Genomic DNA, 17003 nt, shown 5'->3' with positions numbered 1-17003 from the left:
TATCAATGTTCTTCTTGTTACGACTATATGCTTCCACATGCTTATTTGATAGCTTTCAGTTGATATGTTTATACTATGTAAGTCCCTGGTAAATTGTCTCTACGATGCTTGCAAACATGATTTGAATCTTTTACCATTTATGCAATAAAAATTCACTCTTTAAACCAATTGCAGTTTCTCAGGGTTCTCATACTGAGTCCCATTTTTAATTTTCATTTCTCAATCCTACCAAATAATACTAGAGTTATCTGTCTAGTGGTTTGAATTTAAAGAAAAGGTTATCAACTCCATGATTCACACTGTTAGATGCTTCTGAAACTTGGTTTGAGCTGTTTGCAGTAGATATTTCCTTTATTGCAGAAGAAGTTATCTCATTTTGAAATTGTTGTTTTTCCAGTGAGCAGTATGATAGTATTCTTACTCAGAGGTGTTTCTCCATGACTTATGTAATCATTTTCTCTTAATTGGGTACTTGTTATGGGGAATATTAATGTTCTTTCTTTACTGTCATATGCCTCCACATGCTTATTTTGGTAGCTTTGAATTGATAAATGTGACAGGGTACCCGTGATTTCACACCAGAACAGATGGCCATAAGAGAAAGAGCATTTTCGATAATTGTAGGGGTGTTCAAGCGTCATGGTGCTGTGGCCCTTGATACTCCAGTTTTTGAGTTGAGAGAGACTCTGATGGGAAAGTACGGTGAAGATTCTAAGCTAATTTATGACCTTGCTGATCAGGTATTTAAGAAACACGGACTTGATAAAGCTTGAGAATGTTGTTTGATGTATATGTATTTGTTGATATGGTTGAGATGTGTAATTTAATCTGGTAATCCTGAAGAAGATTCATTAGTGATGAAATGTAATGAATTTCTTTGAACTGTGATAGAGCACTTCATGTTCACTATGTAAGATCTGAATGTTTTGAGTGAATAAATTGAGAAGTAATAACCAGGGAGCACCTGAATCAGATGAGAAAATGTTATGTCCCTGATACCGCTCAAACCAGCAGGGGACCTAAAGGGGGTTCCTGAGAGGGCAACTGCTAGGTCAAGGGCAACGTTGGAGGCTTAGCCTACTGTCACCACAGCTAAGTCTCCCTGCTTTATATGGACTTTCACCGATGGGAGGAGTCCTGGTAGTGTAGGGATTCATTTGTAAAAGTATATGTCAATAGATAGGTGAGAAGTGACCTTAAAAACCCTTTCTCGAGGATGGAGATGAAGAATGGAGCTTGCTTGCTTTTTAAGCAAGGGACTTGGCCCTCCAGGGATAAGGGGGGAGGATTGGAGGGTTGAGTGAGAAAATATAGGCTTATGAACAAGTTTTTCAATCCCTATAATCCTTGGGAACTTGGACTTCCAAGTGGTTTTTGACAAATAGTCTTTATTGAGAAGTGGGACCACACAGGGCCAAGTGGACCCAACCCAAGTTCGGGGATGGAATAAAGAAACCAATGATGTTCCTATTGGGACAAGGTGAGGGGAAAGGACCAAACAAGGATATTCACTTTGAAAGGTTGAATTGATCCTACGAAGGTCTAGCCTTGGGGATACCTAGGCAAAATTCGGTCCTAGAGCTAGGGCTTGGGATTCTCGGAGATTCCAACGTCAGAATGGCCTCAAATTTGGAGGAGAGGGAGGGTACACACTAGTGCAGTAGCTTAGGGAAGATCAAATTTTTTCCTTGGCCCAATTGCCGGAAAATTGATGCCCTAGGTGACCTAATGGGGCTAGACTTAGGAAAAAGGGGAAAAATGGTAAAATGAGAGTTGAGATGATCACCCTTTTATGGAACCTCCGCCTAATTCACTTGGGGATATGGAGTCGAGGATGGTATTGAATAAGAACTTGGATTCTTGATCAAGGAGGCCCAGAAAGTCAACTTCATCCAATGTAGATAGTAAGAAAAGAAAAGCGACTTTCAAGCATTTATACTTTAAAGCAAATAATGCAAGCTTCTCGAGATGAAATAATCTTCAGGACATTTCATTCATATAACATTGGCCCATACCGGAAATAACTAAAACATAGCTTAATTCCACATTACAATAATGTAGCAACTAGCATTAATTTTAATTGTATGCGGCAACAAGAATAACAATGATAAAAGCACTTACAATGTTATAGAGTATATCCAATCAACAATTTGTTTGCATATCAAAGCTCCAAGATAAGAAAGATAACACAAATCCACACATCAAAATTCATCCATCTTCGGCAAATATCCTCCAAGGAAACAATACAAAAATTCTCTAAGGCTAGAGAGATCCCAAATCAAGTGATGATACAAATGAGTGTATCTAACATCAATATATAGCCTCCTAATGTAATTCGAATTAGCCTATGGGCCCCTAAAGATAAAATAATGTGCAAATATTAACTCCTAATGGTGACAAGCCCACCATAGTAGCTCATAATGTAAAGATAAGCCTCATAAGGGGCCAAATAATGATGCATGCATGTCGTAGGGCCCTCCAAAGGCTCAATAACATCCTAAAGTGCCATACTGAGGAATAAATTCCTCAGAATATGATAGACAAGGGGGGTGGTCCCTTGTTCTCCAAGTAGTGGACCCGTGGTGCTCTCAGTGGGTTTGAGGGCGCATCAATGACCCCATGGGTCTCCATATGAATCAGAGATGTCTGTAGATCCTCTGCAATGGTCTAGGTGGTGGAGTGAATGCGGCCATGACATCGTACAAGTGCTGTGACACTTGCCAAGAGTGTGGGTCTTCTATGGGGGTTTGCTAGGCATTGTGTACCAACCATATCACCATCGTCCCAAAAGTGATCGCTAGTAGTCTTTGAACATCCATGAAGATCTATGGAGTGCTGTTTGCTGCGGTGGAGGCCCATGGCTCTCTATGCACACCCTACATGTGCCAATGTGGACCTCTGGGGGTCAGGATCCCATATAGGGAGACCAAACCCAAATGGAAACCACTTGCAATCCTGCATAAGATCCAATGCGTCCCCTAGGCTTCCAATACAATCAGTCACTAAAATAATCGGGTAAAGGAGCTTACAAGCCATGGATAACAAATTGGGCATTTCATAATGGCACACCGGTCCGTAGTGAGCTTTGGCATGTGCTAGTGTCTCCAAATTCAAAAGGGGGCTAGCCAAGGACCTTATTAAGTGGTTTCAACCCCTAAAGGGGATAGTATGTCCAAGGTACATCCTTCTAATGAGGGTGGCAAGTGACAAATAGCCAATAGGTGAAATGGAATAGGGAATGAGAGGGGCAGCCCTGGGCCACATAATGGGGCATAGGGGTTGCTAGATAAGGGGAAGCCCATACCTGAGTATAAAATGTATAGGAGGGAGCAATCGTGGTACATGAGGTGCCTGACCTTGATTTTTCCACCCTTCTTTATATGGCTTTTGCCTTTTATGAATTTTTCTTTAGTTAATTGCGCGGGGCTCAAAGGATAAGAGCACGATGTGTATAATATATCAGTGATTAACCCTTTTAGGTAGGGCGGTTCATTGCCTTCCAGGGTTTGGGACAATCATGGGTTCCTGAATGATAGAGGAGACTCATCTAGGGCCTATGGAACCAGGGTGATGGTCATGGTTGGGGTAGAGGTCATGTAATGGCTTTTGCCCACGTGCTAATTATTTTGTCCCGACCATCTTTTGCATTTTGTGGTACAATTCCTTGTTAGATGTGGCCATTTATGCTTTTCACTTTTTCTTTTAATTGCTTCAACCTTCGGGGCATCATTCTAGGCCTAACCCCAAGGTGGGGGCAATGGGATAGGGAGGCTAGCTCTATGTGGACCCAGGTGGGAGAAAATATGAATGGGGGTATAGTGAGTGAAAAAAGGGGGTGATATGTGCGGATAAAGGAGCGGGACCATGCACCCAAAGTCGGGGTTTCCCAAGTGGTACCACCCTAGAACCAAATGGTCAATAAAGGAGATCTCACGAGACTAAGATCCAAGGGTAACAACCAAAAGAGATCAAGGGGAGAGGAGCACAAACTAAGTCCACTCTTTCCGCCAAATCCCCCCATCAATCCATACCCAGAAGTATCCATGATAAGTAAACTCAATACCCAATTACCAAATGACAAGACATACCTTTGGATTTTGGAGGCCCACCTTCAAACATACGATCAATACAGGTCGGTGAAGGACCACATGGCTGTCTCAGTTGTCAGAGAAATGACACAACAAGCTAGTAGGAGGCATCAAGGGGATGCTGGCTGCCGGCTGAGGCTCATCATGGAGAAAAATTTCTCCTGGGGATATCGCTCACAAAGTGGTGGGTAACAGTCCCTAATCTTAATACACAATAATAAAAACAAATATTGTAAAGAGAAAGAGTATAGTCATAAATTTACAGAGTGAGAAATTGACTACAGATAATGCAGCAGAATATGACGGTGTTCGTATATCTTTTCCATGAAGAATATTATTGTGTTTCAGCAGGAAAAGAGATGAATATGTTGAATGAGTAATAGAATTTCAGGAAACAGCCTTGCTCTCAGGCTTCTTCTGAGAACACACACAATATTTTTAGTCTGTGCCACAAGTTTTTGTTGTCTTTTCACAAGATCCCTGCCTCACTGTTCTTCAAAACTCTGTGAGGTGCACTTTTGTATCTTTTTAGGATGCTTAATTCCAAGGTTAACTCATTTTTGGAAAAGGTTGACAAAATCAGGGTTAAGGTTTCTCAATCAGATTCACTATATTCTGGTAAAAAATGAGTTTTCATAAGGGACAAACTGGAACTTCTTAGGAATCCCATATCATAAATGATCATCCAAGGGTACTTATAATTAATATTCAACTGATAATATATGGTTTTAGTGCAGGCAAGTTTCTGTCCTACTTTCTGGAGATCCATTATACTAGAATATTTGCTATGGCTCTTTGATAAAATTCATTTTTTACCAGAATATAGCTCTATTCACTCTTAAATAATGTGTTAGCTTCTTTTACAAAGCCACTAGGCACATTCAGTTCTCAGGCACATGCTGTTCAGTTTATTAGTTCATTGGCTTTGATAGGAGCCTAGTGGACAAATTTCTACTTCAGTGCTCAGAATTGATCAAACAGGGGCTAATCATTCCTAATGTTCAACTACTAATATATAGTTTTAGTGCAGGCAAATTTCCGCCCTACATTCTGGAATCTGGAGATCCATTATACTAGGTTATTGGCTATGGCCATATAAGAACAAGAAATTCAGTTCTCAGGCACATACTATTCATGTCCTTAGTTTATGGGCTTTAATATGGGCCTAGTGGACTAATTTCGACCTCAGCACTTACGGTGTTAACATCTTTCGATTATGACTCTATGTTTTATTATTATATATGGGATCCATCAGGCCTTCCTTGGAGCCTTTAATTGTGTCATTATCAGTACATATATATTTAGGCACAGTTCATAAGTTATTTTATTTATATTTTCATGCTTCTATGGTGGATTTTTGGGGTTATCCATATTGATTATTTTGATGATAAATGGGTGTAGTTCATGCCCACTATGTTTACCTTTTATATTGTTTATTTCCAGGGTGGTGAAATATGCTCTTTGAGATACGATTTGACTGTGCCTTTTGCACGATATTTGGCTATGCATGGTATCAATAATTTGAAAAGATATCACATAGCAAGGGTCTACAGGAGGGATAACCCTTCTAAGGGACGTTACCGTGAATTCTATCAGTGTGATTTTGATATTGCTGGGCAGTATTCCCCAATGGTACCTGATTTTGAAGTGATGAAGGTTTTGACTGAGCTCTTAGATGAACTAAACATCGGGCACTACGAGGTAATTGTCGAAAGTTGATGTGCAATCCGCTTAATTTAGGGGTGAATGATCTTATCTGTTGTATCCACGTTTTAAATTGTTTTTTGTGCAGTAACATCTTGTCAATATGTGCAGAGATTGATCAAGTTCTAATCTGGCAGGTGAAGCTGAACCATCGAAAATTGTTGGATGGAATGTTAGAGATATGTGGAGTACCTCAGGGAAAATTCAGAAGTATTTGCTCTGCAATTGATAAACTGGATAAGCAGCCATGGGAGCAAGTTCGGAAAGAAATGGTAAGCAGCAGTCAAATTTGAAGGGCTGGTCTGAATTTCTATTTGAAAGGTTTTTATGTAGTTTTGCCTTCCACATTGAAATTTAAAATTAAGCTTACCTTTCAATTGCTGTTTGAAAGAAAACATACATTTATAATGTGTACATAGCATATTATGTGATTTGGTAATGTTTGAGCAATTCCAAAAATTTACATGTATAATTTTTACATAAGCTCATCTTAAATATACTATCTCAGCTTTATTGTATTTGTTGATTTGTTGTAGCATCGGATGTGTTCTAGCCACGAAATTTGGTGGAGAGGTTTGGGCACATGAGATCTCCAATACCCAGAAAGGGTTTGGGCAGATTCTAAACAATTCAGGAAATATTAAAATAATTAATATTTTTAATGTAGTCCCTAAGTCTAAACTTAGGGAAATTAAAATATTAATGTGGATTAATATAAAACTGTGTTAAAATGGTCCAAAAGACATGGATCAAGCCAGATCTAATCTTAGTCGTTGATTAGGGACTTAATCGCAGCCGTTGATATGTCAACGAGAAAAGTATAAGAGGGGGCTTGAGGGTCACTTGGAGAGTACACCAGATGATTAGTCATTTTATTCTCTAGAGCGAGGTTTGCTAAGAGAGATAGAATTGGTAATCGGAGTTGCAGCTGAGGGGCATTGAGTACAGATAGACAGAGAGGCAAAGATAGTGCTGGGAGAGTAGCGCAGGAGCCAGAGAGAGTGAAGCAGTAGCAGTCAGAGCTCATGCAGGGCCACGCAGAAGCAGCCAGGAGCTGCGCAGTGCTTCAGAGAGGCCAGTGTTGCTGACGCAGAGGGCCAGAAGGCTGACGCAGGGTCTCCTGAGGCTGACGCAGACCCATTCAGGGTGATGCAGGGCCAGCGCTGGGCAGAGAGAGGTTGACGCAGTCTAGAAAGGCAGACGCTGGGGTTTCTGGGGCAAATTGGAGCTAAGGAGCTGCAGGAAGGTTTATCCAGGGTTTCAACTGGGACTTTTGTCTCAAACTGAGAGGTATTACTGCCAAGGAAATTCTCTGTTGGGTAAAGTCGGATTTGGCACCCAGATTGTACTCTGAAATTGCTTAATAAGAAAACCCTCAGATAGCTGCACCGGTTTTCCCACATTGGGTTTTTTTTGGGACATTGTCCAAAAATTACAGTGTCATTTGGTGTGATTGTTTCTGTTTCCTTCAGTTGATGATCTGTAATATGTTGAGCATACACTAGTGTTTATTTTCAATATTTACATTGTAAATAACTTGTTAAGTAACAAAACAAGTAGGTAGGAATAAAACAGTAAAGTGCATGGAGGGTTTCTCATTGGTAGACTTAGAAACTTCAACATGGTATCAGAGCTTGTTGCAGATCACAGGAGAACTGAGGACATCAGCCGAGCGGAGCAATAGCACCAGAAAACAGTTGTGCCGAGTGACAGAAGCTGTTTCTAGCAGAGCAGCAACAAGGGAAGGGTGACGCAGTGCCTGAATCATCAAGGGTGAGCCAGGAAGAGGCAACGCAAAGGCTAAGGGAGGCAAAGGGAGCTTCGTGTAGAGCCACGCAAGAGCTAGGAGGGCTGACGCAGTTGGATGAGGAGGCCAGGTTGCTAGTGCCGGGATTGGGCAGAGCCTATGAGCTCTCACTTTTATGTTTGCTGGGGGAATGTTGCAGAGTAGAGCTGGTGAGGTAATGTAGTCAAAACAGTACCTGACAGGGCAAGGCCAAGAGGAGGGAGTTTCTACCAAGGGTTTTTGTCGAGAAATCCGGATCAATGATGCGGTTGCACAGACAATCAGAGTAGGGGGCATCTCGACATCGGCAGAAGGATTTCCAGGAGGGAAATTGAGACTCAAAGGGAGTAAGATTGAGAACTTTCCGGAGAGAAGTAGAAGAGCGTCATGGCACTACACAAAGTAAGAGACCAGGACAGGCTGGACAAAGCATCAAACTTCGCAGTCTGGAAGGCCAAAATCTTATCCGTACTTGACAGAAATCGTGTCAAGCACTTCGCCTTGAAGGCAATAACTATCCCAGTCGACCCAAATGATAATGACAAGTACGAGGAGGCAATGGCGAGGGCCAAGAGCATCATCCTTGACGGGGTCAAGGACCATGTAGTACCACACATTGTCGAGAAGGAAACAACATATGAGATGTGGGAGGCCCTAAAGAAATTGTACCAGCATACTTTTGTGCAAAGAAGAATGTTAGTAGAAAAACAGCTGAAGTCGTATCAGATGAAGAAGGGAGAACTGATTGACACCTTCCTCGAAGGACTGAATGAGATCTGAGATCAGTTGACTGTTATAGAAGCCACGCCGGATCAAGAATTGATGGTGAGGACAACCCTAAATGCTGTCTTAGAAGACTGAGAGGTATTTGTCCAGAGTATACTGGGTAGAGGGACACTTCCACCTTGGGATGAGATGTGGGTGGCTCTTCGCCAAGAAGAGATTAGACGACAGTCAAAGGCGGGTAGCAGCAGTAAGGGGATCAGAGTCAAAAAGGAAGAGGAGGAAGATGTTGCCCTAGCATTTGAGCAAAAGCAAGAAAAGCAGAAGAAGAAAGATCTCTCCAAGATCAAGTGCTTCTACTATGAGGAGCTGGGTCATTATGCGACCCAGTGTCCAAGGAAGAAGAGTAAGGGAGAATCTTCCGAGACTAAGGTGGTGCCAGCAAGGGCAGAGAAGGAAGTGGAGACAGATGATGACTGTGCCATGAGTGCACACACGCCACTTGAGCGGAAGTGGAGAGACATCGAGCTGTAGTTAGGCAGACTACAGGTGATGAGGGGCAGGATCCTCGAGGTACCCAGCCTCTTGGATTAGACCGTGCTACGGGAGCCCCGAAGAGGAGTGGCAGGACTGGCTGATGTGGGTAGAGATGGATGTAGATGGAGCAATAGAGAGAGCTACAATGCAGGATTCCCGAGACAGCGCGAGGCTAGCAGGCTGCAGCAGTGCGAGAGGCATGGGAGTGTTGCACCAGTGCAGGATGACACGGAGAGGTGTGCAACGATGCGAGATGCAGGAAGTTGTTGCAGCAGCGCAGAGGTCAGGGAGGGAGCACTTGTCAGCGATGGAGGGAGCTTCAACATCAGGAGGGTCTCTAGCCCAACGGAGAGGTCAGAGTTGGGAGATCAGTTACTTCTCAGTAACCGAGTTACAGTGTAGTAGTGGGCAGCACAATGCGGCATGATGAGAGGAGTTGCAGTGCGGATGCAGTGTTGGGAGAAAGGACCAGCAGCAGCACGGATGCAGAGGGAGCTGTCGTAGATATGCAGCAGTGGCAGAACCATGGGAAGCAGTACCGAATACAACAGTGTAGAGGATGGTGGGCAATAGGCCTAGCATCAGCAGAGGGACCGATGCCGGATGATCAGAGTAATACTCAGTGAGGAGTATTGCTAGAGCACAATCCTCGCTAAGAGGGAGTGTTGATTTGTGGTAGCATCGGATGTGCTCTAGCCACGAAATTTGGTGGAGAGGTTGGGGCACATGAGATCTCTAATACCCAGAAAGGGTTTGGGCAGATTCTAAACAGTTCAGGAGATATTAATATAATTAATATTTTTAATGGAGTCTCCAAGTCTAAACTTAGGAAAATTAAAATATTAATGTGGATTAATATAAAACTGTATTAGAATGGTCGAAAAGACATGGATCAAGCCAGATCTAATCTTAGTCGTTGATTAGGGACTTAATCGCGGCCGTTGATATGTCAACGAGAAAAGTATAAGAGGGGGCTTGAGGGTCACTTGGAGAGTACATCAGATGAACAGAGTTGCAACTGAGGGGCATTTATTACAAAGAGACAAAGAGGCAAAGATAGTGCCGGGAGAGCAGCGTAGGAGCCAGAGAGAGTGGTGCAATAGCAGCGATAGCTCACGCAGGGCCATGCAGAGGTAGCCAGGAGCTGCGCAGTGCTTTAGAGAGGCCAGCGTTGCTGACGCAGAGGGCTAGAAGGCTGACACAGGGCCTCCCGAGGATGACGTAGACCCATTCAGGGTGACACAGGGCCAGTGCTGAGCAAAGAGGCTGACGCAGTCTAGAAAGGCAGACGCTGGGGTTTTTGGGACATATTGGAGCTGAGGAGCTGCCGGAAGGTTTATCCGGGGTTTCAGCCGGGACATTTGTCTCAAACTGAGAGGTATTACTGCCAAGGAAATTCTCTGTTGGGTAAAGGCGGATTTGGCATCTAGATTATACTCTGAAATTGCTTAATAAGAAAACCCTCAGATAGCTGCACTGGTTTTCCGACATTGGGTTTTTCTGCGGACATTGGTCCAAAAATAACAGTGTCATTTGGTGTGATTGTTTATGTTTCCTTCAGTTGATGATCTGTAATATGTTGAGCATGCACTAGTGTTTATTTTCAGTATTTGCATTGTAAATAACTTGTTAAGTAACAAAAGAAGTAGGTAGGAATAAATCAGTAAAGTGCATGGAGAGTTTCTAACTGGTAGACTTAGAAACTTCAACAATATTTACACATGAATACATGATGTTAATGTTAAAATAACTTTGGAAGCAATTTTTGTATTGTAGTTATTTGTTTGTGCTACATGTAAGGTGTTTAAAATATACCGAAGACCTTGTTTAGGCATGAGATCTGTAATGTTAGATATACTAAGGATGGAAAATCTTAGGGAATGATTTTAATGTAAGATACCATTACAATGGGAGTTGGTTCTTGAATGTTAGATATAGGAAGCATGGAGGTACTAAGGGAGTGATTTTAATGTAAGATACTATTACAGTGTGACATGGACAACAACTCTAGAATAGAAAATAATGTACAAAATCTTTTCTGGATATTCGTTCAAAGGCACATTTTATTTATATTAGGAAACTATTAAGGATTCAAATGTATATTATAATTTCCCATAGCCATGTTAGAATTGCGTAAGCAAGAGGAACTCATTTAAAGAGTTTTCGGGAATAGCTCTTGGAGCACCGAGAATGGTCAAGGAGCTTCTAGTTTGAACCTCCATTGCTTTAAATGACACTCCCTACCAATTCTCGATGGTTGATAGATCCTAGATAAGGTAAATATTTCTATTAATGTGAAGAAATGACCCAAAAGGTAGGCTAGTTGAACTCAAAAGTACAATAGTAGTGATAAGTAGTGTGAGTGCAAATACAACTCCTAAAACTAAAAGCTAAAAGAGTAAGGAAAGAAGCTACATGGTAACAACATTAAATGCATGAATACATGACTATATTCATAAACACAATGCAAGAGAGGCCTACTTGACATTCATGTATGTATAGATTTTCCTAGAATACATTGGGAACACTAGGGTTGGACTATGCCCTCCCACAATATTCATAGCAGTAGCACTCATTTAATGCGCTCACATGCTTGCACAACTCCTAGGAGTCAGTGTGCCCCACTCATGCAATGCACCCTTACTCAGGGAATTGTGCCATCTAAAGATAGTGCATGCATGCATCTACTCAGATATTGAATGGCTACATAATAACTATTGTGCCTCCACTAGATCCCCATAATGTGCTTCAATCAATGTGCTCCTCTCATTAATGCAATTTGCATGTTGCTACACATAGACCCCGGATGGAAAATTTTGTCGGAATGTGACATTGTTGGGGAAGAACAAATCAGCAAGAAGTAATCTCTAACACTTCCTTTCTACAAGGAAGGTGTCCTCCACCAAAGCATATCTCTCCATCAACATTCCAAAGTTCCCCTTAGCAAGGCTCAGTCAAAATATATGCCATGCACAAATTTGAAGGAAGCACTGCTCCCCTTTGAACTTTGTTTTTGAGGAAATGATACTGAATGTTGATGTGCTTGGAGCGATAATAAAATATTGGATTCTTAGAGATCTTGATGTAGCTTTCATTGTCACGGTAGACAATAATTGGCTCCAACATTTGATCAACCAATTCTACGATCAACTTGTGAAGCTAGACGAGCTCACAACTAGCAAAATTGGCTGCGTTATACTTTGCTTTTGCTGAACTAAGTGCAATTGCTACTTTCTTGTTATCGAACTAGGATATCATACTTGATCCTAAGTTGAAACAAAACCTTGAAGTGTTATTCCTAGCACTCGCATCACCTGCATAATTAGAATCAACAAAACCATGCAACACCAACTCACGACATATATATATATATATATATATAGAGAGAGAGAGAGAGAGAGAGAGAGAGAGAATGGTGATGGCAGAACATATGGTTGTTTAACTTGATGTCAGAAATTTGGTTTTGATACCAATGTAGCAAACAATAATTGCTGAAATAATTAACACAATATGTATAATGTTATATATATTAAAAATGATTGAATTAACGAGGTGAGATACATTGAGGTGGCCCCAACTATAAATATGGCCTATGGTGCCTTTGTATGAAGAGTCGTGACTTTTTAGTCATGGCTTATTATTCATCTTTTATTATTAAATTTTAATTTATTATTTTTACGATTTTTTACCATTGGTGGTTTATGGGCCCGCGTTTTGCTAACCCATGATATTTGGTAAAACCTATTTCAACTTTGTGTTATTGTTATTATTTATCTAACACTCATCCGCCACATGTTAAGAGCAACAACCTGCCAATTGTCATTTTTAGGCTACTTGTCAAACATTGCTTCTTGGAAAGTTGAGAATTTGTAATTTAATGGCTTTGTGGGAGGGCTAAGTAGCTAGTTGCTGTGATGTGCTCTCCTCTCCCTCAAGAATTGACCAACTTTGTGCCTTGGCCTACCCTCACTTTGTTGAGACAATAAGAATAGGGTGTAGGGGGCTTGAGGGGGTAGCAAGTGATTCTTTGTTCATGGTGTAGTAAATTCATTTCTAGTAATTCTAAGTCAGTGCAAGTGCACTAGATCAATACTAGATTAAGGCATTCCATAGTGCTTTCTTCTCCTCAAGGATAGTTAAGAAGGAATCTGTTGGAAACGCTGAGGCGGGTGGGGGGCAGGGTGGAGTGAATCAATATTTCTTATCAATTAGTAACTTATTAATCTTTTCAGAGTTTTAGTTAATCTTCATCAGTATTTAAAATTATAAATAAACAGTAGATAGTGAACACAAAGATTTTTAGGTGGGAAAACCCCTTCCGGGTAAAAAACCACCGAATACTTTTCTAATAAGTTCTTTTAAATCTTCAGCTCCAACTGAAAAGAAAGCTTCAACTCCCTAGAACTCTAGAATCCAATGGAAGGATGCCCCAATGCCCTGGGTTTTATCGGCAGTTAGCTGAAAGGATTCTCCAACACCCTAGCAAGCACCAACTTGACCTAGCACCACCCTACCACCCTGAAAAGACAAAAATTTAAATACAAAATTGTGGACTCCCATACTAGGGACAATGATCCACTTTACAATGATATACAATGGTTTTTCTTCAACTGACCAACAACCCTAGGACCTAAACCCTTGTCCCAACAACAAACCCTAGGACCCCAACAACAGTGACTAATGACTTCTACAAACATGTACAGTCCCTTTACAAAATATTCACAAGACTTTTAATCACATACCATAAATATACAATGATTTGGGCTGCTGTACACAATGCCTTTGATGTTGCTGATGATACTGATGTGACTGTTCTTCCTTCAACACTATGAAATGGTGAAGAATTTTTGCTTTTGATGATGTAACCACCTTGTCCTTGATGATAAGGCTGTACGGTAGTGAAACAGTCCTGTAGGTGCTACTGTTTATTTTTGGAACTGCTGTAGATCACTTTCTCTAAACAACACTGCTGCTTAACCGAGGAAACTCTTCCTCAAGTGACCACTTTGATGAAGTTCTGGACACCCAACTGCAAGACCACTTCTGAACTGCTGTCAATAGTCTCTAACTCTAATAACTGCTTCACTGTTTTCCATCTATTGTCAACAAGTCGGCTTGGAGAGGCTGACCTTCAAACTAGATAGATGTGTATATATGTGGATGCTGTTCAGAAGTGTGCTTCTTTAAGAACTGACCAAAATTCAACAGTCTTGTTGCTTGGATCAGATCAGGCTGCAAGGAGACTATATGTACCCAGGCCGCAAGAAATTTCTGTGGAAGGGCACCTGTAATGTTGCTTGCTGAAAGACCGAGCCTTTAGAATGCCTCCCAAAAAATTTCTGTGCTTTGATGCCAGGACCGAGGCTTATGTAGGCTGCAGGAGCTTTAATTATCACAACATTTTTTCAACAGATCCCAGTCTTCTTGGGCCAAGGCTCTAGGTCTTCCACCTGCAAATATTCAAGCCAATTGAACCCCAAAAAGCCAATAAGAATTGTGATAAAGACCCTGAACAGTTCCGTAAACTTGATGCCTTAGATGGCCGAGTGTTTTCCATGACAAGCCTGTACCTGCAATCAAAATGCCCAAGCGAATCCCAAATTCCCAAATAAAAACATTGTACTCAAGCAATGAGCCTTTAAAGTCTTTTGCCGTTGTGATTTTTGACCCCCAGATGAGGGCCGAAGGTCTGCAATATGGCCTACCCCACTCTTACACAGGGCCGAATATAATCACAATAGGTCCGAACTTTTATAGATAGCACAGGTGATGAAACAGGTCCAAAATTATAGGTAGTAACCACAGTTATGACTCTAGCTGCTTGCAAGCCAAAAGGCTTCGCTTTCGTAAAGACTGAAGTTTGAACCTTCAAACCAAAAGAACCATCACCAAAACCGTAACCAACTTATGATTCCTGGGTTAAATCCACTAGGGCTGGAAAAGTTTAGAGAGTCCCTTCACAAGATCATTCGTTCAAGTGCATACTTTTGGTGAGGATATTAGGTCTATATTCATAGACATAGGTTTAGGCTATGAGGGGTTTCAATAGGTGAATGTTGGAGGAGACTTAGGAACTAAAATTTGAATTGTTCATGTCTTTGTTGTCTAAGCAAAGAAGGCCGCTGCCCATTTGGTGGATGAATTTGACGTTTTGGTGGATGGATTAGACCTTTCATGCAAAACACTAATGATGCCCGCCCTTAAGATGATTTTTCCATGAAATATGATAAATAGCATTCATGCTAATGATCAACAACCAATGAAAGAGGGCCATGTCACCACCCCTTGGGGTTTTTGCCCACACATTAGGGTCATTAACTTCAAATGCGAATATCTCTCAAACTGTGAAGAGCTATGTGGCATGCCACATAACACCGGAAACATTTGGATGAGGAGAATCCATCAAGGGTGGTGTGGATGCAGGAACCAATGATTTGCCATGGCATATTGGTTACCGAAAGCGGGGCATCTTCTGGTGCTGCTTGGGTTGACATCAATGACAACCACTTATCAACAAAATCATTAATGAAGTACCCTTTAACCAATTGATCACCATCAAATTTGAGGAGATAAATAGCTCTTGATGAATCCTTGCATCACTTTGTGGGCAATAAAAAATTGTATGGCTTCCACTGCCATCATGTATGGGTTAGCCACTAAAGGGCACCCTTGGAAAATTAAATGCAAAAGCCCACCTCTTGTGACTTCCTTTGTCAATAGAAAAGCAAGTCGAGGCTTTGACCAACAAAGTTTAAAATTGTTCTCAAGAAGAATGACCCAAAGCTAGGGCCTTGATTATGCCAAAACCTATCATATATCTTCTTGAAGTCAATTATCTTGAAGACATTTTCAAGTCTTGAACATTTGGCTCATTCCATGCGTTCCTGTAGTATGGTGTTATTATCGAGTATAATCTTTTGCTTAGTGCATTTAATCTTTTGTAGTATGTGTTTCACCCTAAAAGAGGGCACCTTTGCCAAAATTCTATACAAATTGTTTAAGTGGGTAATAAATCTCTTGATATGAATAGATCTAGAACAATATATCGAGAAACCTTAGATAGGGTTGATGAAAGAACCAAACACATATAAAGATAAATACAATGACATTGTATGATATTCTCTCTTTTGATACTTAGATACTTGTTAGACTGGAGTTCACCTCCATCTATAGATTTACAACTCAAGTGAGTCTTTTCCACTTATGAATATGGGATAGGCTACTTTACACAAAAAATGAGTAAAAACAAAAATTAAAATATAACCTAGAGTCATGAAGTGACTTAAAGCTCTAGTGTTAAATATCAACAAGAATGTTCTGAATGAAGACTCAATGAGCTTTAACCATGCACTGTTTTGTGCAACGAGGTTAAAACTCAACAAGTGCTTTACATAACACATGCCAAAATATTCTTACCATCATAAAATGCACTTGTAAAAAATAAGCAAAATAAGACTCCATTCTAAATTGTCAAGAGAAGAAATTGCATAATCGTTTACACAATAAATGAGAGCAAGGAGGACTATATTGTTGTACTTGATGATACAAGTTGATAGAAGGTCCTCAAAGAATTGCTTAAATTGCGACACTATCAATTGTAAATCTAGCCATATTACCCTAATAGTCGGTACTGTTACCTCTGCGAGTTGTGCATTAGGATGATAAAATCTCCAAACTATGCTGCACAATTCGAGTGGCAATTGGGGTAGGTCACCCACTGTCACCTCAGCAACCTACCTTGCCTCTGTTTCAGGCAATTCTCCTTTGGCTTCGAGGGAGGCTCCTAGTGAAACAATGGTTTTTTGATGTAAGAAAGAAAATGATTTGATGTAGTAAGAAAATGAGGGTGATGGATCATGGAAGGATACAAAGGCCAGTGCCAATATTCAAGGGCGATAGACGGTGTCGCGATCACAATCCCCTCTTTGTCGGCTCTTCCTTTAGGACAGGATGGGTGAGGAGTTGGGGGTGAAACTACCCCACTCAAGTTAGTCTAGGACAACCCACAGGGAACACAACTTCACTAGGAGGACCTGCTCATTAGAGATGCCCCAACCACTGTACTAACAATTGCCTCCAATATCCCACCATTTTGGTTATAGATTCCCCTTAAAAGGGATTGTCCAACGCTTTAAAATGTGTATTTTGATGAGAGCTAAGGGTAA

At 41.1% G+C, this 17003-nt stretch overlaps 1 protein-coding gene across 1 annotated transcript in view; it reads left to right on the top strand.

Moving 5' to 3' along the window:
- The window catches only part of LOC149211590 (Class II aaRS and biotin synthetases superfamily protein), a 91282-nt gene that overhangs the window by 2992 nt on the left and 71287 nt on the right, over positions 1-17003 (top strand). The window contains exons 2-4 of the mRNA XM_089391547.1: positions 561-740; positions 5532-5789; positions 5930-6064. Coding sequence (XP_089247673.1) covers positions 561-740; positions 5532-5789; positions 5930-6064 — 573 coding nt within the window. The remainder of the gene's footprint in view (positions 1-560; positions 741-5531; positions 5790-5929; positions 6065-17003) is intronic.

This window comes from Pinus tabuliformis, chromosome 1_1, assembly GCF_031772625.1.
Source record: "Pinus tabuliformis cultivar Carrire ecotype Pingquan chromosome 1_1, CPIR1, whole genome shotgun sequence".
In the NCBI taxonomy this organism is placed as follows: domain Eukaryota; kingdom Viridiplantae; phylum Streptophyta; class Pinopsida; order Pinales; family Pinaceae; genus Pinus; species Pinus tabuliformis.
Note: the sequence above shows the minus strand (reverse complement) of the source record. Positions and strands in the feature narration are given on the sequence as shown.